At 40.1% G+C, this 25,418-nt stretch overlaps 1 protein-coding gene across 1 annotated transcript in view; it reads left to right on the top strand.

Moving 5' to 3' along the window:
- Positions 1–25,418, top strand: part of LOC150082805 (cilia- and flagella-associated protein 263) — a 93,699-nt gene that overhangs the window by 47,708 nt on the left and 20,573 nt on the right. Inside the window, exons 3-5 of the mRNA XM_090378289.1 lie at positions 1,965–2,189; positions 8,501–8,581; positions 24,186–24,341. Of these exons, the coding sequence (XP_090234415.1) occupies positions 1,965–2,189; positions 8,501–8,581; positions 24,186–24,341 (462 nt within the window). The remainder of the gene's footprint in view (positions 1–1,964; positions 2,190–8,500; positions 8,582–24,185; positions 24,342–25,418) is intronic.

Raw genomic sequence — 25,418 nt, 5'->3', positions numbered from 1 at the left:
GTTCTAGATATCTTTGTGATAAATTAATATCTGCATATTAATGATGGACAATATAGTGACAGTAAGTAGAACGAGAAAGTTGATGTAGAGACTAAAATACAGGTGGAATTTTGATTACACAAGCCAGAGATAACAGTGATATCCAGCTTGTTGAATATGATGATGGCAGATTTAGGATCTGTTGCAGAGGACTGGATGATTCTTGTAGTCATGGGATATCCCATAACTTTGGAAGATTGCTCATACTGTTCGTTGTTGGTCGGAAGTAATGCTATTGTATGTTCACTGCAGCTGTGTTTTGCTGCAGTTAGCTCAATTTGGGTTGTTTGGATTTTTTATAGTTCAGTTCTGAACCTCTGAAGCTTTCCGTAGCCTAGTGGTCAGGCGCGCGGGTGCATAAGTACACGTGCCTTGAGTGACCGGGGTTCAAGCCCGTGACTGCTGAATACGGTGCTGTTTCTTGTATTCTGTCTATCTTGTTAACTCCTCTGACTGTTTGGTCGTCCCGGAGTATGAACAGAAAATTTATTTTATTTATTTTATAAATGTGCTTAGAGACATAAGGTTCCTCAATGCATATAATATCAAATAAATTTTCCGTTGCAATGAGCCTGATCTCATCAGCAACGCATCTAGAGTGTTGTGCGTTGATCTGCATGATTGTAAGTTGGAAGGGATAGTCTGGTTCGCTGTCTAGCTCTGCAGAGAACGGCACACTGCCCGTCTCTGGTCTCAAGATCACTTGTACCGCTGGTTGTTCATTATGATTGCCAAACGATGGCATTACCAAGAGACCTGCGGGCCAGATATCTATGTTTAGATATCTTTCTATATTGGGACTTTTGATCTTAATCCGGAAAGAGGAATAGGATGGATGCCTGGTGTGGACCTTTATGGGGATACCGGGTATGTTGAGCTGTTTCAGAAGGGTTTCAATTTGTTCTACTGTTGTTTCCGGGCATAGTCGACTTATAAAAATGCTGGAGGGCCTTGCCCTCTACGCTGCACCGTTTTAATACCCAGTGTGTTAGGGTCAGAGCCAATAACTGCATCACGATTCTGAGCTGCTTGGGTGAAGAAGGTCTCCTTGTCTTGCTTGGAAGTAACGTTACTGCTGCTAGGTGCTGATTTCATCCTCCATGCTCTTGGTTCAACTGTCTTCTTGGAGCTACTTTCAAACGGCATGTTGTGACCATCAGTTGTATTTGTTTCATTACTGTTCGTTGTTGGTCGGAAGTAATGCTGTTGTATGTTCACTGCATCTGTGTTTTGCTGCAGATAGCTCGATTTGGGCTGTTTGGATTTTTTGTAGTTCAGTTCTGAACCTCTGACGGCCGCATTGGTGCATTTTGACAAAAGTAGTCAATGCTCCAGGAAATAGTAGTAGTAGGGGTGGAAAATGATGCAAGAAAGCTTATGTGGCATTAGTCACAAAAAAGAAAAAAAAAAAAAAAGAAAAAAGAAAAACAACTCAAATAACAGGAACCCATTTTGCTGAAGAAAGAAATAAAAAAAAATTATAAAAAGTGTTCATGTGAACAGATTCATTGTTAGAGTACAAGTATTTATTAAATTAATAACACCAATCACCGTAGCTTCTAATACATATGGATGTTCAATTCTTGGAATATTATCCCCAAACATATTACAACGAAAACCGCGTATAGGGATACCTTTTTAAAGGTATCCCTATACGCGGTAAAATTATAAAATAAGAACTGTTTTCACTGAGCAGCGTTAGAGGCCATAAAATTTGGATAGAATTCTGAATGGAAAACGTCAAATAAGTCTGAATCAAAATCGAGCAGCGGCTAAAGAATACAGTTTCTTGCACGAATAAAATAAAATAAAATAAAATAAAATAAAATGTTTATTAAGTCAAGTAATGAGTTGAGCAATTATGTAATGAAGCAATCCTGTTGTAGTTAATTAATATGTCATCTTTTATTACGTTTGGTCCACAGGCTAAAATTGAGGAGTCGGATATCAGACATTCTGAACTCACCAAGGCTGTCACAGATTTCGATAATGATGTAAGAATTGGAGGCAAGCATCCTTTAACCGGTAGAATCAAAAGTGAAAAGGTGGAGAGGTACTTTGAAGACACTATTAAAAGAAAAGTGAGATCTCTTTTTAATATTATTTTGTGTATAATAAAGATCGTGTGTGGAAATGTGTTGCTTGTTAAGGTAATTATAAAGTTTCGTAATCTGGCCCTGCATACATTTTACTGTTTCAAACGTCCTATTGTTAGTTTTATTACTATCTACATTTTAAGATACAACAGGGGACAAAAAACGAAAACCAGACTTAATTTTCAAAATTAAATAAATTAATTAATATAGCAGATATACACACTTCACCCATCCCTCCCAATGTAGATTTCTGGTTGCGTCTCTGTTACTACGATTTGTCTCGAACCACATTATATTAGGGATGAATGTTTTTTATAAGACAACAATAACAAAATGATTATTTTGAATATTCTTAAAACTAAATTTTGAATATGGATAAAATCCAAACTAATTTATGGATTCTAGGTGGAACTACAATGATCCATTAAAGCGTCAGCTTTCATGGATCTTACTGACTGCATTTATCCATGCCTTTGTTCGATTAATAAATGTAATAGATCGGGACCGGCCCAAGGATTTTCGAAAGGAGGAGACTGAAGCAGTTCAGGGAAATTATCTTTAACCGTCTTGTAGCAGTAAATAATCCCACATTATTTTGTTATAAGGAAGGCTATAGCACCTTCAGCTCCACATGGGATCCCCCTGCTATAGACAGAATATGTTTATGTTTTTTATTATATAAAAGTCTTTTATTATATAACGTCATGCTAGATAGGGCAATAAAGTTCCTAAACTAGTGCAATAAAAATAACACAAAGTGAAGAATTTCAAAAATCGTGTTATTTTTATTCAACGCAATCACCACCTTATTGAATGTACTTATTATACCTTTCTAAAAGTTTCTGAAAAGAGTCAGCGAAGCGTCCAAAGAGATGGTGTTCAGTTTGGTGGTTACGTTTTTCTGCATTCTGAAATCTCTTTTCTTTGAGGGCAGTTCACCTCGGAAAAGAGGAAGACATCCGCTGGAGCTAGATTTGAAGAATAGGTTGGATGGTTGATCTACACAATGCCATGTTTCGCCATGAAATGCACTTCACGAGTGCGAAATGGGCTGGGGCATCCTCACCTGTGCGTAGAATGCAGCCCATTGATTTTCTTCTTTTCAGGTACAAATTTCTTATGAATTTTGTTTGTCGAAAAACACGATCAGAATCGTCTTTTTTTTTTTTTTTTTTTTTATGAGAACCCCAAACACGAGAGGTATTAGAACCTATAGTACTTAGTACCGTGCTTGGGTTGGAGGTTGAGAAGACGAAAGAAGATATTTGTTGACATTGGACTTGAACTTCTGTAGATTGTAATTTTCAGGAAATACGTATGAAGGAAGGTTGTTCCAGAAAACGGCAGTTGAATGAATAAATGAGGAAGATGAAAAGTTGGTTCTGTGGGTTTGAAGTTGGACAGTAAATGGATGTTGGCTGGTGGCGGCACGTGTTCGGACTGTTTTGAAAGAGAGAGCGGGAATTATAGAAGCCAATTCAGAAGAACAGTGCCCATGGAAATATCTGTAGAAGAGGCATGCAGCAGAAACAGTACGTCTATGAGAAAGCGAGTGGAGAGACTCTGTTAGAGATGAATCATTAATTAACCTAACTGCCCTCTTCTGAATGGAATCGAGAAGCCTGAGAGAGGTTTTGGGGGCACCACCCCAAATGTGGGAACAATATTCCATGGCAGGGCGGATTTGCGATTTATACAGAGTGAGCAGCTGTTTGAAAGAAAAGTAACGCCGAGAGCGAAAGAGAAAACCAAGTTTTTTAGATGCAGAGGAAGCAATAATTGTAATGTGCTTGTGCCAAGGGAGATTAGAAGTCAGGGTAATCCCTAAAAGAGATATATCCTTTTGCCTAGAAATTGGAGTGTCACTAAAGATAAGCATAGGAGCAGAAGAATCCTTTTTGCGAGATATAAGACAAGACTGAGTTTTAGAAGGGTTGAAATCAACTAAGTTGTCTTTGCCCCACTGGAGAATTACCTGAAGATCGGCAATTAAGGAATTGGTAGCATATTTTCGAGAAGTTGAAGCTGATTGAGCAGGGCAAGGTTTCTCAAAATGGAAAGTTGAATGCAATGTGCTATCATCGGCAAAACTATGGATAGGATTTCCAGTCAATGGAAGAAGGTCATTGATATACAAGAGGAAAAGAGTGGGGGAAAGAACTGAACCTTGGGGGACACCGGCATTAGTGGAGAAGTTAGAAGACAGAGAGCCATCTACCATCACCCTCAGTGAGCGATCAGAGAGAAAACTGGATAACCAATTACTAAAAACAGTTGGTAAACCATAAGATGGAAGCTTGTTAAGAAGACCTTTATGCCAAACACGATCGAAAGCCTTTGAGATGTCAAGAGCAACTACTTGTGTTTCACCGAACCTTTCCATTGAAGTTGTCCATAAATGGGTAACATAAGCCAGAATATCACCAGTGGATCGACACTGACGGAATCCATACTGGCGATCGTTGATCAGACGGAAGGTTTCTAGGTAGTTTAAGAGTTGGCGGTTAATTGATTTCTCCATTACTTTAGAAAGAGTAGAAGTAATTGCAATGGGACGATAATTGGATGGGAGGGATTTGTCACCCTTTTTAGGAACTGGCTGGATATGAGCAAATTTCCAAGCAGAAGGAAAAACACCTTTGGAATAAGAAAGTGAAAAAAGGCGGCAAAGAATAGGAGTAAGTTCAGGAGCACAGATTTTGAGAACAAGTGGAGAAATACCATCAGGACCTGGAACTTTCTTAGCATCAAGATTCATCAAAATCCTTCTGATATCCTTTTGACGGAAGACCACAGGAGGCATTGAATGGACCGTGTTGGGAATGGTGGGAGGTGTTTTACCAAGATCATTAATACATGAGCTGGAAGAAAAATGGGATGCTAACAGGTCAGCTTTATCCTTGGCTGAAGTGACAGCAGAACCATCTGGTTTGGACAGAGGTGGAAGCAGAGATGGGCAAAAGTTGCGGCCAATAGCTTTGGCAAGTGACCAGAACGCTCGGCTACCATTAGGGCAAGAAGCAAGTTTTCTACTCTTAGCCTGTTCAAACTCTAGTTTGGACTGATTAATAACTGCTTTACAATTGTTGCGAGCTTTGGTGTAGGCAGAAAATGAAACTGAAGAATTAGAAACAAGCAAATTACGATATGCAGCATTCTTCTCTTGAACAGCCTTAGCACATTTATTGGAAAACCAAGGTTTAGATAAAGGACGAGATTTTAAAGTGGAGTGTGGGATAAAGGATTCCATTCCTGCAAGAATAATTTCACTGACACGATCTGAGCAAACGTTGACATCAGGAGTTTTGAAACAGTAATCTGACCAAGGAAAAGAAGAAAAGAAGTCTCGCAGGTCATCCCATTTTGCATTCTTGTAATGCCAAACAACACGAGGTTGGGAATAGCCATGAGATAAAGGTTCCATTGGAGAAGAGACAATCACCAAGTTGTGATCTGAAGTGCCTAAAGGACCTCTCACTTCGACCGTGTACTTAGAAGGGTTGTTTGTGAGAAAAAGATCAAGCGTATTGGCTGTATGATTCGGATTGTCCGGTATTCTTGTAGGTAAATGAACAATCTGTGCTAGGTCATTAGTAATTGCAAAAGCCTCAGCATCTCGACCTGCTGGGTCGGTGTGACTAGAAAACGGAAGCCAGCTGGAGTTGTGAACATTAAAATCACCAAGGAAAATTACCTCACTGTTAGGAAAGTTGGACTGGAGAAAGTCAAGTTGCAACGAGAGGAAGTCAAAGAGCTTCAAGTGATTAGTGGAGTTGGGAGAACGGTAGAGACAACAGATGAATTTGACACAATGAGGTAAAGAGATTTTAAGCCAGAGAAGATCAAAGAGAGGAGATTCCAAATTGCCAAGTCTCTGACAGGGAATATCAGAACGGACATATGCACAAGTACCACCTTTGAGGCGAAAGGAATCATACAGCGAATAATTTGGGCATCTGAGATGAGCAGTAGTTGAATCAACCGATAACTGAGATTCTGTCAGAAAAAGTACATGGGGTTTGGCAGACTGCAAGTGGAAATGGACATCGTTGAGATTAGAATTGAGACCACGTATATTTGTGAAATGAATTAGGAAATCCTTGGGAGGTTTAGATCTTTTCGCAGATAAGCTTGTTCTATTAGTTTGACAATTCATGGTGTATTCAATAGTAAGAAAAAGTGGGTGGGACATGCTGTATGAAGTAATGAAATTTTTGGATATGGCGTACATGTGGTAAGAATATACCCAGATCCTTGACATAACGTGGCCTCGACAATGCTCCCCGCATACACACTACTCGGACTCCCTCCAGTCACTATCTGGCAGAGTAGAGGTAGCAAGATTATACACTAGCTGATCCGGAAGCCTCCTAGAGAGTTACCAATAGGTTCGGTCCGGTGTACTAACTAGCGGCCGGCCTGCGAAAACCGTTTTAGAGCTGTACCCTCGAAATGTAAGGAATATTGGATCTCGCCACGACGTTCATCATAACCTCAAAAGTCATCAATCATACTGCATGATGGAAGAGATAGGGAAGGGTTGACCGGAACTTAGCTCTAGAGACTAAACATGGGTTCCACCACTTCAAGCCTCCAATAAGCAAAGTGGTGGTATTTCACCGGTTGATGAGAGTCATCTACCACCTAGTACTGCCTGGTAACATAGAGGGGCGGCATTCCTCCATGTGGTGTGGGCGCCACACCTCGACCCCTGCTTACGTTGGTTCACACCTGGGTGGTCACCTACCATGTGCTTGTGCATGGAGGTTATACCCAGGATTACTAACAGTCCCACCATCGTGAAGGTGCAAGCAGAGGATTTGGCTGTCACAGACCGTCCGGACTTCGCCGAAATTGGGTCCACTTGACTTGAGTGTCACCCGAATATCAGTTCCATCAGCGTTTTAGACTCCCAGGTAGCAAGTACAGCTTGTCTGGCATATCTGAAAGAATGTCTGTGACAACCTCAAGGACTCAAGTCTTGATCCTGGACTTCTGTAAAATAAATTTTTTGGGCCTTGACGATGCTTTTGAAGTCCACTGTACGATGATGCTTTGTCTCTAGGTCATACTGAAATGCAGCCGAGGAAATTAGGATTGTCTTGACAAGTTGAATGAAGTCTTCGCATGATAACACTCCGTTGCTCCTGTTCATCCGTCAGGCTGTGCAGCACAAATTTTGTACAGACTTTCCTTTTCCCAAAATTTTCATTCAGAATTTGACGAACTGTCTCATTATTCATATTGAACTCATCAGCCACAATTTCCCGAACTTTTGAAACTCTGTCCTTATTTAAATAGGTTGACAGACGCCCACTTCTTGGGTCGTCACGAACATCCTCACTTCCGTCTTTAAACCGCTTATACCATTCAAGTATATTGGTACGACTTACGTTTCATTACCCAGTTTAAAGCAAAATTTTATATTCGTTCGTTGCGCCATTGCTAAACCATGACACGGAGCGTTAACATTAATGAAAGTTTCATAAACTGGCTTTTACAGGGGATCCTCGTTATCCGAGAATAATTGGTTCCAGAATATTCCACTTAAAACGGGGACAAATTTTCGCAATGTTTATTATTTAAATAAAACTAAATGCAACTAGGCATAATATTGTAAGAGTTTGTAAGATTCTATATCTATATAATATCGGTGTAGATACACAATAGACAACTCTTAAAGAAAAACTATGATAATAGTGTGAAAAGCATCATTTCATCTGTATCTCATATTGTGTTTATCCTTCACAACGAGTTGTCCATGTATTGCACTATCTCGAATAAGTAACGGTTCACTAATAGAGAAGACTATTGTTGCTTATTCTCGGTGGGCGTCACCACCCATACGGCACCGTTTCAAAGAAGCTAGTTAGCTTTTCATCTGTGGGTCGGCAGGTACCCTGGTATTCCAAGTGATGCATTACTTATTCGAGTAGATATGGTGTATCTACACCGATATTATATAGTAATGGTTATTATGTACTTTTACATAGTGAAAAATGAGAAAATTATTTTATTAGGTTATAAAAGAAGGTTGTTCTCACAAAAAAAAATTCAAGTGCTTGGTCAATTTCCTCAAGGGAAAAAAGCTGTAATTCTTTAATTTTCAAATTCTCGTAACTGCGGGGACTCGGATACGGGGGATCCCCTGTACTTGCAACTTGTCAGCCTATTGGAAAATCTCTGCACCACCATTTGTTAGAGGAAGTTTGAACTACAACATACAACTTCCATTTATTTCCAAACTCGTCGAACATGCCCGCAACAGCACCAGTACAGGAAATTTATTGCCACACCTCATATATTACATAATGCTAATATAAATATGTTATATAAATTGAAACTAAATGGGTTTTTTTTAACAGCTGATGTTAACTGAGAAGTTACGCATGAAAGGCCTAACAGATAAACTCCACCACAAGAAGATTCTTCAAGATATGAAAGAGGTAAATATTCTTTACTATGTTACTGTTATTAATCTACTCTGGGGCGGAGAAACAATGGGGTAAAGTAACCAGTTACATTTAAGTTTTATTTCTGTGATGCCATTTTATTTTAATTTTTATACATTTTTCTGTGATTTGATTCCTAATTAAAATTATATACGAGTATATAATTCTAAACAAATAAAATATACTGGTATATACAGGGTGTCTCAAAAATATTGGTACAAACGTTTAGGGGAGGTAGGTAACATCTAAAGGAATGTGAATCGCATAGGAACCCATAACCGGAAACGTCACGGGAAAGTAATAGCAGAGGCACAAGAAGCAGAAATGACACAAGACAGTAATTAGTGGCAAACATTTATTCGACATAATATTAACAATCGAGTACGAGATGGATGATGTTATAACAGATGCTCGAAGGTTCCATCACGAGACGCGATGCACACGTGACACCGACGTAGCATGGATTGCCGGACACGGTCGAACCCACCTGGAGTTTCTTTGACAGTAACAGCAGCGCAGACGAGGCTCGTCACGAGATCCATTTCCGTCTCCACAGGCGATTCATACACAATATATTTGAGGCCCCCCCCAACAGAAAGAAATCAAGGCTCGATAAATCAGGTGAGCGTGGAGGCCAGGCAACGGGTCCACCACGGCCAGTCCATCGACGCCCAAATCTCCCGTTCAAATGGTCACGAACACACCTTTCATAATGGGCAGGCGCCCTGTCATGTTGAAACCAAATGTTGCGTCTCACATTTGCTGGAACATCGTCAAGTAATCCTGGTAGAACTTGTTCAAGAAAGATCTGATATTTAGCGGAGTTTATGCGGAATGGTAACAGATATGGCCTGACTAAGCAGTCACCGACCATACCTGCCCACACATTTATTGCGAAGCGATAAATGTGTGGGGAGGTATGGCACGGGGGCGCACACCGTGTGGGTTGTCGTGAGCCCACACATAAACATTGTGCAGATTGAATAAGCCTTCCTGAGTGAAATAAGCCTTCCTGAGTGAAATAAGCCATAACCGTGAACAAAACATAAGCTGTAAAATTCAAGTCTTGAACACTTTCTTGGAGAAACCACTGTGCAAAAGCCACACGTGCAGGATGATTTTGGGGGAGCAGTAACTGAACCCTTTGGAGATGAACGGGGTGTAAGGAATTGTCCAGCCAGACAGACACGCTGTACACTTCACCGAGACACTCCTAAGGCAGAGGCAACGGCACGTGTGCTGGTAGGATTATTCTGGACGGCATTCAACACATTTTCTTCTATGGCGGGAGTTCGCGTCGAACGTGGTCTGCCTGCACTACTCCTGTTACCTCTAGATGACCCATAATCGCACAAATTTTGATGCACACGTGCAAACAAACGGTGGTCCGGTACATATCTGTCTATGAAGCGTTCTCCATAAATTCGTTGAGGGGCTCGCCCATTGCCCTTTGCTAATCCGTACACTAGGTGCCTGTCTGCCAGCTCACAGTTCGTATATCGATGCATGCCCTTCGTGCGACGACTACTGCTTGAAAGAGTAAACCAGAAATTTTCCCTCTGACGAACTGATGAACAGCGCCGTCTACCGACTTACGGTGACGTTTCCGGTTATGGGTTCCTATGCGATTCACATTCTTTTAGATGTTACCTACCTCTCCTAAACGTTTGTACCAATATTTTTGAGACACTCTGTATATATATATATATATATATATATATATATATATATTGGTACAAACGTTTAGGAGAGGTAGGTAACATCTAAAAGAATGTGAATCGCATAAGAACCAGTCAGGCCTTTGCCTGTGCCTGTAGCTTCTCATAGCAGTGGCCTGGATATGGAAAAAGCATACCAAAGGAACCTCGTGAGGTACAGAAATGATGAAGAAAACAACACCGACACAACAACAGAAACAAAACGGTACAGAGGTACTTTATTCAAAAATGGCAACATAGCACTGGCTGCCATGATACAGATGTATCACTGCCAAAGATGGAACATAGGGAAGAGTTGATCCTCAGTAGGAGATATGGCCACCCCTAATGTCGATGCAGGCTTTGCACCGCCTGTCCATACTTAGAACCATGTTGTTGATAAGTTAATGCGGTAACATTGTCCATTCCTCTGTTAGCGCCATCTTCAGCTGGTGAACATTTTCTAGTAGGTGTGGACGTGCCGCTAGGTGTCTCCCCAGAGTGTCCCATATGTGTTCAATGGGATTTAGATAAAGCGAACGGGCAGACTAATCTATACGAACAATGTCCTCACTTTCCAAAAGCATATCAACAGCTTCAGTGCGATGGGGTGTGGCGTTATCATCCATTAAACACGAACTCGGGGCTAATGGCACCTTGGAACAGATTCAGGGGAAGGATTACCTATGTATAGGCTGAATTGGGATAGCCAATTAGAGAGAAGGGAACTGTAAAGCAAAAATGATTAGATTAATATATGGAGTAATAGCAAGCATCAGGTGAGGGTGGGATATTTTCGTTATAAGTCCAAGAAAGGGAGGAAAAATTATAAAATTGAAATCTGATGTTAGCTAAAAATAAACATTGATACATAATCAGGTATTTCTTCAGGGGACTACACCTGATCATGTATCAAAAACTGTGTTTCTATACTTGTCCATACCTGTGGGAGAAAAGGAAATTTAAACATAAAAATAAGTGAGAGCAAATAGCAGGGTAAAGCAGTCGAACTTCCACAAAAATGTGGACAAGGTAGTCCCAATACAGTGTACTGTATGTTGTAGAACATAATAAATTAAAGTGAATTAAGAAGTAAAATAGTAATAAAATTAAAATAAGTGCTTACAGTGTAACATTGATGCAATAATAGGTGGTTATAAGTGAAAGACACGTTTTAGTAAAAATTTTGGAGAATTCGTATATGAAGATAATGCAAGCAAATGTATACAAGGCAACGAAGTAAATCTGGGAAAGGGAAGGGATGAAAGTGTAGATAAAAAAGGCGAAACTAGCGAGAAGTTAAGGACAGTAGGAACATTCGTATCCCCCTTGTATTGCACTAGTAGCTTTACGAACGAGAAAAAAGTAAAGTATAAAGTATAAAGATAAAAGGCTAAGAAAAAGATATTAAACATTACTCGGGCAAGCTGGGACTGTAAAGTCCCATCCTTTTAGAAAGGGCCCTGACTGAGAGAGAGAGAGAGAGAGTTAGCAGAAAGAGAGAAACTAATACCAGATGTTTGCGAAGTAAGAATATTGTAAAAGGTCGTAAAAATAATGAGCTGAAAATATATGAACCTGAAGAATTACGAAAAAGTAGATAGTTGCAAATAGAGAATACAAAATAACAATCCCAGCTCATCCGAGTTGCTTCCCACCTCACACAGGTAACTATCCAGTTGACCTTTGGATTTATTTAAACTGTCAGCCCCAACTACCTGCGAGAGCAATGATCCTCTGGTTAAAAGAAAACAGCCTACAATCTAATCTAAACCTCAAGCCCTGTAATTTGAATTTATGACCCCTAGTTCTGGAATTCTTTAGAACAGTGAGAATTCCACCTTCATTCATTTTACTAATCTCTCTCTCAGAGCCTTATAAACACCAATCAGGTCACCTCTCATGTGGCTGGTTGCTAAGCACCTTCATTCATTTTACTAATCTCTCTCTCAGAGCCTTATAAACACCAATCAGGTCACCTCTCAGGTGCCTAGTTGCCAAGCTCTGTAGCCCACAATCTTAGTCTTTCCTCATACGGCCGTCCTTCTGCCGATCTCACCATTTGGATTGCCTGTCTTTGGCCACTTTCAAGAAGCTCGATGTCTTTTTTCAGATGAGGTCTCTCCATACTTGAACACAGTATTCCAAATGTGGTCTTACAATTGCCTTATACAGTGAGATTATGACTTCTCTATCTCCTCTGCAGGATAGTGTTCGATAAATCATCAATACATGTATAATTATCATTCGTTAATTTAAGCAGATGCCCTCTAGTTTGTACCGCGTTCAAAAGAGAAAAGACATATTCCCGTTTTTAGATTACTCAAAGTTTTAAAATCCTTAAATATCTTGATAAAGATTCCGCGTAAGTGTTTGGTTTCTAGGCTTTGCAACCTAGAAAACTGAAATCTCGCTACGGGAATATTTCTTCATGTTAATCTTCGCTATACCTTTTATCGCAGATCCTTATCATTCCTGAATTGGAATGATGTGGATCCTTTGACTGCATTAGCCATAAACTGTGTACAGTAATGTCTGTACTGTGGAGAGAATTTCATGTGAAAAGTGGTCACTGGTGTTTAATCATTTCAGTTTTTCCCAGCTACCGATCTGTGTATGTTTTTTTTTTTTAATTATAATTCATTCCTGTTGTAAATCATCTTTGTACAAACTCAATAAAGAATATTTATTTTTTAATGAATCTATTTTTATTATAAATTAATAAATTAAATTAATTAATTATAAATTATCACTTAAATTAATTTATTTAAATCATTATTTATTTAAAAGAATTACGCAATCACTACTTTAAAATAAGAGTTCCTAATAAATACTGTACGTATTTACAGAAGGGCAGGTGGTGCTCGCACCGATTTTACACTTGAATATATTGACTAACGAAACAGACGGGTCTACTGGATCTGTATTTATCGACGATTCATTCTACTTCACAACACCCCTTAACAATGCCGCCAAATTCTAATCAACGTCTAAATTCAACCACTGTCTCGAAAATCTCTTTTGGCCTTTCCAAATTCTAGTGTTCATCCCCCCCCCCTTTATATATAAATATGTATAGGCCTTGTCACTGAAATCCTTGGAAATTAGATGGCAGGGCCTGCCAGAGTACTTAAATAATCTACTGAGTGCCTGACCTGCCATCTCGTGGCAAAGTGTGGGTAACGTTGGGTCCCAACAGCTAAATGGATAGAGAAACAACAGAACATAACACTCCCCACACACTTTCTCTGGCCTCCACAGAGTTCTGTGTCACAAAAACAGAGTACACAACGCGGAGATGGGGAAAACCCCTTGTGCCGTCAGACAATTAACACACTAATCCTCCACTTCACAAAACATAAATGTTAAACTGAAAATTTCGAATTAATGAAATACAACGGTAATTACGTGGCGAATTTCTTTCATTCATTGATTTTCATTTAAACAGTCACTAACGTAACATAAACCGTTCCTAAAATCTGAAAAGGCCTAAGAGTGCCCGAAGCGAGAACAGAACGTAGTTATAAAATGCCTTCAGTGAATGCAAAAAAGATTGCACGAGTGATATAATGTAGCAGACGCCGTTCGCAAAGCTCAAGTGGCATTTAGCGTAAGTCCAAGTATGCCAGAAACAAAACGAAAACAAAATGAGAAACAATGGAATTCACGAGTCTTGCAAAAACCAAAGGAGCAGAGTGCAAGGCAACAAATTCAAAATGAGTCTTATTTGCCCTTCTATTATGAATGTGGTTTGGAACAGTTATAGTTGAGAGATAAATTCAGTTCATCAAAGCAAAGAAGTTTGTGGAAAATATTGATTACATTGATATGTAATTTTTTGATATGTTTAAATGTAATTAAAACACTTAATTGCATTGAAACTTTACGAAAACAGAAAAAAATTTCTCACGAAACTGGAGATATCATTTATTATTATTACTAGCCATATAGTGCAAGGAAGCCTGAGGCTTATGCTACACCAGCCAAAAAAAATTTCCGAGTTACACTGAGAGAGAGAGAGAGAGAGAGAGAGAGAGAGAGAGAGAGAGAGAGAGAGAGAGAGAGAGTCAGAAGTAGAAGAGAATCATCAAGAAAGAGAATAATTATGATATCCAGCTCAGGACCCTGGGTGTGCCAAGGCTATAATAACCAGATGTGAGCCCCTGGGGATTTCATTTACAGTAATTTCCGTTTTTTCCTCGATATTTTATGACGATGAAAACTGTACATTAAAAAAAGTTGCTCAAAATTTATTCTAGTTTATATTTTACATTACTTAGACTACTCAAGTAAACAGAGTTACGGTATTTTTTTATTTTTTATTTTTATTTTGTGAGCCATCACATGCTATATTATGCGACTTTTTAACTTTTTGATAATCTCTTCTCTTCCTCAGTTCTCATCAACAGTTTTGACTGTTTCTTATTATTACATGACGAAATAATACTCCAATTTAAATTGTGTTGTTTATTATTCAATAATAAACAACACGATTGTCCCCACTGTTTCCCGGGACGCCTCGTACGATTTTTTCTCACTGTTTTCTATTTATACAGAGAATTGAGCAATTCAGCGTCAATTCGTTCAAACCTAGAAAGGAATTTATTATTCGTTATTAAAAATAACTAAATAAAAATGCGATACATAAAAAAACAACAAAAAAACACTTATGTTTTTCGTGTCACGTAGATACTTATCGGGCTGACGTTTGAAACTAATTTGACTCTATGGCCCCTAGTTCTGGAGACATTTATAACCGTGAAAATTTTGCCTTCTTACATTTTACTTTCCCCTCTACTAAAGACTGCCAATCTTTGTACCCACTTAGCGGGTTACCGGTTTTTGAACCTTTCGAAGTTCGATGTCTTTCTTTCTTTTCTTCCCTTTTTTTTTTTTTTGATGCGGTCCTGCCTAGATTTGTTCTACTCTGTGCACAGGCGAAGGTTCCAATCATTCTTGTTTATCTAGAAAAGGGGGCGCCTCCATAGCCAGGTGGACAGGAGTGGCAGTGCGTAGCACACGCTTCTTGATTAGACCGGGGTTCGAGCCCGTGACCACCGGATGCGGAAAGGTCAGGGAATGACCACCGCATATCCCCGGAGCAATATGGCCTTAGTTGCTAATGCTCCTAAATAACAACAACAATCTAGAAAAAGCATAAAATAGGGGGGAAAGCCCTGCCTGCTTCCACAGATAGGTTTTTGAAGCAGACCAGCAAAAAACATAACAGTAAAATAAAATAAAATTGGAGAACGAGTTAACACGAGTAACTCGTGCTATGAAATGAGTGATACAGAGAGAGAAGCTCCAGTCCTGTTATTGTGGTTATTTTGCATTGAATTAAAAAAAAGAAAAAAAAAAAAAAAAAAAACGGAGTAGAGAAATTGTTTATTTGTTCTTATGGTATTGAATTTTTAGGTCTAATTTTAAGAATAAACAATTTTTCAAACTAGATTGCTAATTTTCTTATCAGTACACGTTTTTCCGGCGAAAACGATCTGTATCTTGCTGACCAGCAAAAGTGCTATCACGGATCTGCGTCAATGCGCAAATCACCACTGGGAACCACTCTTCTGGAGTAGACCTTCCCAACCGGTGCGCCGCGAGAGATTTCATTTTATAAAATTTTCATAGTTATAAAAAATCAAATCCAACTTGTAAAACCTTTCGAAATTTTGTTGGTTTGTAATTGATACGAATTTTTACGAAGGTTTATACAAAAAGATATAAGAGCCTAATTAGAATGAATTGTGACATCGCTAATCGGGTATAGCTGAATCCGATTTTCATTTAAATATACAGGGTGTCTCAAAAATATTGGTACAAACGTTTAGGGGAGGTAGGTAACCTCTAAAGGAATGTGAATCGCATAGGAACCCATAATCAGAAACGTCACGGGAAAGTAGTAGCACAGGCACAAGAAGCAGAAATGATACAAGACAGTAATTAGTGGCAAACATTTATTTGACATATTGTTAACAATGGAGTACGAGATGGATGCATTTCATGATGTTACAACAGATGCTCGAAGGTTCCACCATGAGACGCGATGCATGCGTGACACCGACGCAGCATGGATTGGCGGACACGGTCGAATACACCTGGAGTTTTTTTCACAGTAGCAGCAGCGCAGACGAGTCCCGCCACGAGATCCATTTCCGTCTCCACAGGCGATTCATACACGATAGATTTGAGGGTCTCCCCCCCCACAGAAAGAAATCAATGCTCGATAAATCAGGATCAATGGAGGCCAGGCAACGGGTCCACCACGGCCAATCCATCGACGCCCAAACACCTATTCAAATAGTCACGAACACGCCTTCCATAATGGGCAGGCGCCCTGTCATGTTGAAACCAAATGTTGCGTCTCACATTTGCTGGAACATCGTCAAGTAATCCTGGTAGAACTTGTTCAAGAAAGATCCGATATTTAGCGGAATTCATGCGGGATGGTAACAGCTATGGGCCGACTAAGCAGTCACCGACCATACCTGCCCACACATTTATTGCGAAGCATTGTTGTGCCGCGTGGGGGCGCACACTGTGTGGGTTGTCGTGAGCCCACACATGAGCATTGTGCTGATTGAATAAATCTTCCCGAATGAAATAAGCCTCATCCGTGAACAAAACATAGGCTGGAAAATTCAAGTCTTGAACACTTTCTTGGAGAAACCACTGCGCAAAAGCCAGACGTGCAGGATTATCTTGGGGGAGCAGTAACTGAATCCTTTGGAGATGAAAGTGATGTAAGGAATCGTCGTGCCAGACACGCTGTACACTGCAACGAGACACTCCTAAGGCAGAGACAACGGCACATGTGCTGGTAGTAGGATTATTCTGGACGGCATTCAATACATTTTCTTCCATGGCCGGAGTTCGCGTCGAACGTGGTCTGCCCGCACTACTCCTGTTACCTCTAAGTGGCCCATAATCGCACAAATTTGGATGCACACGAGCAAACAAACGGTGGTTTGTTTGCGTGTTTTCTCCTCATGGAGCATGGATCATTCAATGCAAAATTGTCTGCCTTCGGTATTGTAGAACCACCACTATGCCACTGCAGTGAGCAGAGAACCTGGAATCATCTAACGCATGATTGCCCTTGTTTGAAGACCTCTGCTGCCATCTCATCATGAGAATCCAGTTCAACCCGAAAGACTGGGAGCATTTCATACTGGAAGAGGACCACAACTGGGCTCTGTCACAATTTGCTCAAGAGATGTTTGCCAGACTACTGCTCAACCTAATTCTGAATAAAGCAAACTAACACAAGACAAACTATTGGTTACCCACATGGTTACTCTAGGAACAGTGAAGTTCAAATACTACTAACCACCGTAAAAAGTGCCCGAATGGTGGAGGAACAAAAGGATACATAGACGGAACCACTGTCCCACAACATGCAGCAGACTACAATACCTCTACCTTGACTAGAACGGACCTCAAACATAAGATCAGCATGGATACCTACAAATCTGACAGTCTGGACTGGACAATCCATTTGACAAAGTGCAGTGCTGCTGCTTAGCACCATATTTTAGTGATCAGAATTGGGCAGGGGTGATGATTTCTCCATCTTCTCCCCTCCCCGCTTGGCATGACAAGGGCCTGCCTCACTGACCTCTGGGGTTGCCTTCTCTATTGACCCCACATCTCTGACTACTCCCCCCCTCCAACTCTACCTATACTGCCAGCAAACACACCCCACAATCAAAAATTTAAAATGCCAAAATTTCAACCACATACATGAACCTCTTTTGGCTTAACTGAATTCTAGCTCTTACCCCCCCCCCCCCCCTTTTTTTTTAAGGCTATAGTCGCTGAAATCTCAGAAAACTAGGTGGCAGGGCCTGGCACGAGTAAAAATAAAATTACTGGGTACCTGGTCTGCCTTTCCCAGGGCAAAGTGTGGAAACAGTGGGCCAGACTGGCTAAATTGCCAGAATAACAGTACATAACACTACACATATACAAAGCCCACACACTTTTAAATCTTTGGCCTTAACAGTGAACTGCGACACACAACAATATATAAAACACCAGATGGGGAAACCCCCTGGTGCTGTTAGACACAAAAACACTACACTTATCCATAGCAGTCTATCTGCACGGGTAGCACAGTGGTATCATCACCGTCATCCCCACACTGCACTGAAAAAGACCCCGTCTTCGAATCCCGTCGATGATGCAAAGAACTTTAATGGGCTTTTATCAATCCGTCGCTGAGTTAGTCGGTCTCAGGCAGAGATAGCAATGTTTTTCCGAAAAATCCCAGAAACTGTTTTTTTTTCGTCCAGCAAAACAGACAATTCGACCAGAGAACACACTCAATTTACAGACACAAATACAGGTTTATGTAATGAATTACGGGTGACCCTAATATAATATAATATATATATATATATATATATATTTTTTTTTTGTTATCCATAGCAGTCTGGCTCCCAGCTTTGGGCAATCTGGGAGCGGGATTGCTGGCACCCATCGGTATTGTATTATCTCTGGTGGGTGTTGTATAAGTTGTCTGATGGCACCAGGGGTTTCCCCCATCTTTGCACTTCTGGTGGGTAAGTAAGTGTAAGTGTATTTAGGGTAAAGCGGCACAGGAGTTCCCCCCATCTCCACGTTGTTTACTTTTTGGTGTGTGTCAGTACGCTGTAAATGCCAGAGATTTAAAAGTGTGTGGTCTTGGATCGTTTAGTGTCATGTACCGTTGTTCTGGTCGTTTAGCCACTGGATCCCTGTTGGGGCCCAACATTGCCCCCAGTTACGCCCCATGAAGGCAGACCAGGAACCCAGTAGCTTATATATACTCTGGCAAGTCGTGCCACCTAATTTCCTGAGATTTCAGTGGCTAGGACCTAAAAAAAAAAAAAAAGTTTGCTAGGTTGGAGGCCGAAAGTCAGTGGGTGAGGTTCAATTTGCATGGTTAAATTTTGACATGTAGGGCGTACGTTAGTGTATAGGCAGAGTCGGGGAGGGAGACTGAAGGCTGGGGAAGGAAAGTCAGAAGAATGGGTGCGATAGAGAAGATGCTCCCAGTTAGTGACAGTGGGGCAGGCTCATGCTCCACCAGAAAAAAGGTCCGCAAGGTGGAGGGGGAAGGAGTCTGACTCCTTCTCCCTGCCAGGAAAGTGGAATAAAGGTACCCACCCAGCAAGGGAGCAGGGTACGGATTGCCAAATAGCGCATAGGCAGCAAGGCTGCAGTTGGTCATATCCGATGCATTTCCTTCATGTCCGGTAACATCAGAATCATGGTCTAGCTGAAGGTAGGACAATGTTCTGTCCAGAAGGTCAGTCTGATACCTTTCCACAGGTCAGTCCCAGATAGTGGTCGCTATGATGGATCTCCAATGACGCACGTGCAGCAGAGTTGCTATCTGAGTCAGAGTCTGTTTTAGGAATCCAGCACTTCTGGTGGGTAAGTAAGTGTAAGTGTAAGTGTTTTTAGGGTCAAGCGGCAACAGGGGTTTCCCTCATCTCTGCGTAGTTTATGTTGTACACTGTAAATGTCAGAGATTTAAAAGTGTACGGATCTCGGATTGTGTAATGTTGTGTACCATTGTTCTTCTGGCCATTTAGACGCTGGACCCCTGTTGGGATCCAATGTTGCCCCACTTATGCCCCATGGAGGCAGGCCAGGAACTCAGTAGACTTAGTTTACTCTGGCAGGTCCTGCCGCTAAGTTTCCCCGAGATTTCGGTGGCTAGGACAAAAAAAAAAAGGTGATTTTTATTAATTGCGTTGACGTGGGGGTATTATCGCTTTAATTTGTTAGGCTGAATGCTGGGCATATGGCAGTTTTGATGTATTAAATTTTTATGTGTGGGACTTTCGCTAGCGTGAAGATAGAGAGGGAAGGGAGGCAGAAGACTGGGGGGAAAGGCAGAAGTATGGAGCCAATAGAGAAGGCGACCCCAGTTTCAGTGGGCATGCCCATGCCCTACCAGAGAGGAAACAGGGGATGGTGAGAAGGGGAGACCATGTGGTCATCCCCTCCTCCCAGGGAGATGGGAATTATAGATGAAGGGACTAAAGTGCCCTCTGCAGGTCTCTGGTATGGCCTTTGTCTCACATCTGTTTCTCTTCATTTTCACTCATGGGGTAAGCCCCATCCTTGTGTTCCTCTTTCTTTGGTTCAGCATCCTTTTTTGATTGTGTGGTATTTTTCTTTTTTGTTTTTGTTTACTTCCCTATCAGGTGGGTTCTGTTATTTTAAGCGGGTGGTGTTCTGTTCTCAACTTTGGGTGACATATTCCGATGGTCATCAATCATTGGTTGATATCCCGTCCTTAGTTTCTCGTATTCCTTGGTGTCAATAATTGGTTTCATTACACCTGGCAGAGTAAAAAATTTGATGTTGGCCTTGGTGGATGGTTATTTGTAGTTTTCTTCTGGAGAAGACGCCCTGTGCAAAGCTACTAAAGGCCGCAAATTCTTCTGGTGTATCCAGGAGATGGTGTTCCTGGGTGTTAGGGATGTATTTAATTCTCATGATCATTTGACATCTGATGTCTTCATATATTTCACACTGATGCATAACGTGATGCCATGTTTCTAGTTCACCGCAGAGACAGTGTGATTCTTGAATTATGCCAAAGGCATTTAATTTGGCCTTGAAAGGCCCGTGGCCAGTGAGTAGAAAAGTAACGTTTAGGCCTGGGTAGAGCCATACGGAAGGTTTGGAATACAGCTTGGTTACTTGGGGAATAAATTTTGTTATTGCTCCTTTTTCCACGCCTGTCCATCTTCTATGCCAAATTTGTACTAGGTGGTCCACTATTTTTTGTTTCTCGTTTTTCCTGTTATTGGTGATGTCGATGGTAAGACCGTTGTAGGTGGTTTGGGTTCCTTTGGCTACTTCCGGTGGGTGCGGGATTTTGTGCATTTCAGCACTACAGGTGATAGTGGACCCAGGCCAGGCTTCTCGTGCGTAGGGATGGGCGATGGGCAGCAGTTGCCCATGTGTTGGCTGCTCCCTGGTAGTAGGATGTGTCTGAAACAAGCAATATGGCAACACATGCACATTAGGCTGACAAACAAGTGCCAACACTTTTTAGGGCCTGCTCTGCAAAAGTTCTGTACCACTGCAGATGAACAAGGTGGAGATGGGCAAATGCCTAGGAGCCACCAGTGATACCACAACACACACACCCATAGCGTCTGCACAGTTGCACTGCACAGTGGTAATCACCGTCCTCCTCCACACTGGGTGGAAATGGCCCGGGTTCGAATCCTGTTGATAATATAAGGAACTTAAATGGGATTTTTTCACTCCATGGCTGAGTTAATCAGGTTACGGGTAGATGGCAAGTTTTTCTGAAACTGGGGTTTTTTCGTCCAGCAAAACAGGCAAATCGACCAGAGAACACACAAATACGGGTTTATGTAATGAATTACGGGTGAATCTAATATAATAATTTGATTTGATTTTAATTTTTTATCCATAGCAGCATATTGCCCTTATGCTACACTACTCCAATTTGTACAACAATGTATTACGTGCAACAATATCAAAAGCTTTCCTGAAATCCAAGTTTATGATTTCAGAATTAAATTTTGGATCCAGTTCCTTTGTTACTGCATCATAGTATTCAATCAGATTGGTCAGACAAGATTGCCCTTTAACAAATCCATGCTGTGACCAATATAAATGCATTCTGTATGGATGGTCTTGCATTACTTCCTTAACGAGTGATTCTGTTATTTTTCCTTGGAACAGAAGTTAAGCTAACAGGTCTAATTGCTCATGTTACCTTTTGATCTCCTTTGTGAATTGGGGATACATTTGCATGTCTCCAGTCCAAAGGACCTCCTTTGAATCCAAAGATGCTCTCATAATTATGACTAAGGGTTTGCTAACCACCTTTGCAGCTTCCGTTTATATAATTGGATAGAACTCAATGTCTGCTTATATGGGATATCCTGATTCTTTTGGATTGCATATAGTAGTTAATAGTTGCTGAATACTGCGTGTGAAAAAGGCCTTACTGTGAATCCCATCAAATAGAAAGGAACTTGTTAGGGGCATTTTTCCTCATGGTGGGCCAAGTTAGGCAGAAGAGGGTCGCACAGTTTTTAACTCTCTGAAACACTTGGGTTTTTCATCCAGCAAATAAAGCGATTATAGAGTATATATAATTTTCAGACAATACAGTCAACACATCAGTTGCTTTTCTGCTTTTTCACAAAAAAAAAAAAAAAAAACAGACCAATGTGAAATTTTGATTCCAGATATCTCAAATAATTCTTTTGTGTTTGCACTAAGGCAGCTAAGAGTATGAGGTGTTAGTTTATTCTGTCTGTAAATTTTGTGCATTATATAATCGATTTTTCTATTTTGCTGGATTAAAAAACCTGTTGACGAAGGCTTTGGTAGTTTTGGAAGGATCAAGCGTAACAAGGAGAGCAAATATCCAATATCGTGCCTTAACTGCCAGGTGATGCAAACAGATAACAGTACAGCAACTCTACCAAATCTGCAGCCACCTCAAGAAAGAATATTTCTTCCTGAACTATTCTGGGCTACGAGGAAGAAGCTTGCATTCAAGAAGATCCATGACTACTGCTACTGTCAATTCTTCTTATCGCAAAGAAGAGCTATTTTCATGTGTTGTAATAAATATGTCGCTTGGACCCAAGAATATTGGCCCAATGTAATGTTCATGTGAGTCTAGATTCAGAAGACAGTCTGTATCCAAAGTTTTCTCATGGGGGATTTCTCATGAGTGATCTCTAAACAGTCCATAAACACCTAGGGAAAAACCATTGTAGAAGAGGCATTTTAATGATCCAGGCATAATAAATAGTACATGTACACAGCAGCACATCTGGAAGAAAAAACTGACTTCTTTGAATAGAGGAATAAATTGTTGTTCTTATGGGAATTTTTCGTACAGGAATAATTTTGTATGTGAGCAATATGTAGTTGCTGGATATTAATACTTTCTACGTATTCTTTTTCCTACCAGTGAAAGTAATCATCACAAAAAACTGTGAAGGTGGGGAGAACTGAATCTGCATCTGTGTAGTCTCTGAGGAGTTTTTTAAAAGTGAATCTTCTAACATTCTGTTGGCTGTTTGAACTAATAATTTGATTAGTTAGTTGTTATAGGGACATCAGTGATAGACCATATTGTGGCATGCATAATATGTTGTAAATTTCATATGCCCTGTGGTTGATTTTCTGGATGAAAAACCATGCTATCCTACATAAGACCAACTAACTCAGCCACATTGTGAAAAAGGCTCATAAAAATTCCTCACATCATTCAAGGGATTCAAACTTGGGTCTTTTCCACTCAGTGTGGGGGGAGGATGGTAATTTATACCTACTGTGATACCCACGAGGGCCCGTAATCTGATGCCAGCAGGCCAATTTTTTCTGGGGCTATTTCTGTAGTGGGTTATCCACTGTGGATAATGTAGAAATTGTTGAGCCTATAAAAGAATTTATGGGTGTAGTAAGCTTTCAGTTCCTTCTAAGGGACGATTATGCTATCTCACTGAGCACAGGTGAAGAACATTATTACTCTGAAGAACATTCTTCAGAGTGATAATATCTGAACAGGGTGGCCATCCAAAGTCTAATTTCAAGTCGTGAATCCTCTTCCTCTAAAAACTTTTCATCAGATACTAACTGCTTCACTTGAAAGCGAGCTGTAGTATGTTCTTAGTATGTAGCTGTAGTATGTAGCTTTTGAATGTTCTCATTAACAGCATCTAAGTCCACTGTTAGAATTAATCATCTCTCTAATTCAGGTCTAGAATAAAAGTGCCATTTATGAAAAATCCATTAACAAATATATAGATAATGGCAAATTCAAAAAATTACTCTTCATACCTTTTAAAATATGTTATCAATAGTATATATGTAGCTCTATTCATTTTTCATTTCAGAAAGAAGAAATTGGAGAGAGGCTCCATGCAGTAGATTTTGATCGAATTCAAATTGAAAATCGGCAATGTAAAGAACAGCTAAAACAGCGAAATGAACAACTTCTTGAAATGAAAGGAAAGTCTAACAGGATTCTTCAGGTTTTAGCAGGTTATAAGGCAAGTTTTAATTTTTATGAATTTTTTTAAAAATTTCTCCTAGGAAAAAAATATTGTTTTCATTCTATTCTTTATTCTAATTTATTTTTTCCTGGAAAATATAAATTGCATTGTAGGAAGCAGTCCTAAAATCAAGTATGTTTATATATAGTCAAAATTCTATATAACGATCCTCCAGGGGAAAGAGAAAATGACCTTTATATTGGAAGGGCATTATATCGATTGTTCATAAAACAGCATTAGGTTAATGAGAAATTGGCCAGGACCAACCACACAGGACGTTATAACGTGTGGGATGTTAAAAAGAGAGTTGCTATAAAGAGCTTCAACCGTAGAATGCTGCATATAGGCATACTGTTACCTAAGACTAAATGTAGAAAACACTTTTTCCTAGGTGTCATCCCTGAATGCAGTACCTACAAATCTTTGGTTTCATGATTGCCCCACTTTAGTAGGAAGAGATGAAAATGCCCATACATAGATAAATAAAGATATCCTGGTAAATCTGCTTCAATATGTTATGGAGGAATTTAAGGTTTTGAATAGATTGAGCAAACTCAATATTGATGGCATTTTTCCTCTTGCTCAGACCACACACACACACACACACAAGGGGGCATAAATTCAAATTGAGGAAGGATGGTTTGCAGGATAGATATGAAGAAATTTGCCTTTAGCTAGTGGGTAGCCAATTGTGGAACAAACTGTGGAAGTAGGCAGTTTGAATGTATTAAAGAAAGAACTAGGCAAAATATTGGAGGACTCTTGACCAAAAAATAAATAATGAAATAAAATAAACTACCCATTTGACACTCTCTCGTGTAGTTTTCTCTCTAGATGACCTTTGAATCTTCCAAAGCTCAGTCATCCATGGAGGAAATTTATACCAATAATCTACACTCACTGGGTAAAATAAAACTTCCTACAATCCAGTCTAAACCTCTCCCTTGTAATTTGAATTATGATCCCTAATTCTGGAATCATTACAAAAGTAAAAATTTCACCCTCATTTGTTCTATTCATATTATATGTCTCTAGTAACCTTAGTCTCCTCTAATATTATATGTCCTCCTCTCC

The sequence above is a fragment of the Mastigoproctus giganteus genome, chromosome 7, assembly GCF_048544385.1.
Source record: "Mastigoproctus giganteus isolate SK-2022 chromosome 7, ASM4854438v1, whole genome shotgun sequence".
Classification (NCBI taxonomy): Eukaryota; Metazoa; Arthropoda; class Arachnida; order Uropygi; family Thelyphonidae; genus Mastigoproctus; species Mastigoproctus giganteus.
This window is presented reverse-complemented; position numbering and strand designations above follow the sequence as displayed.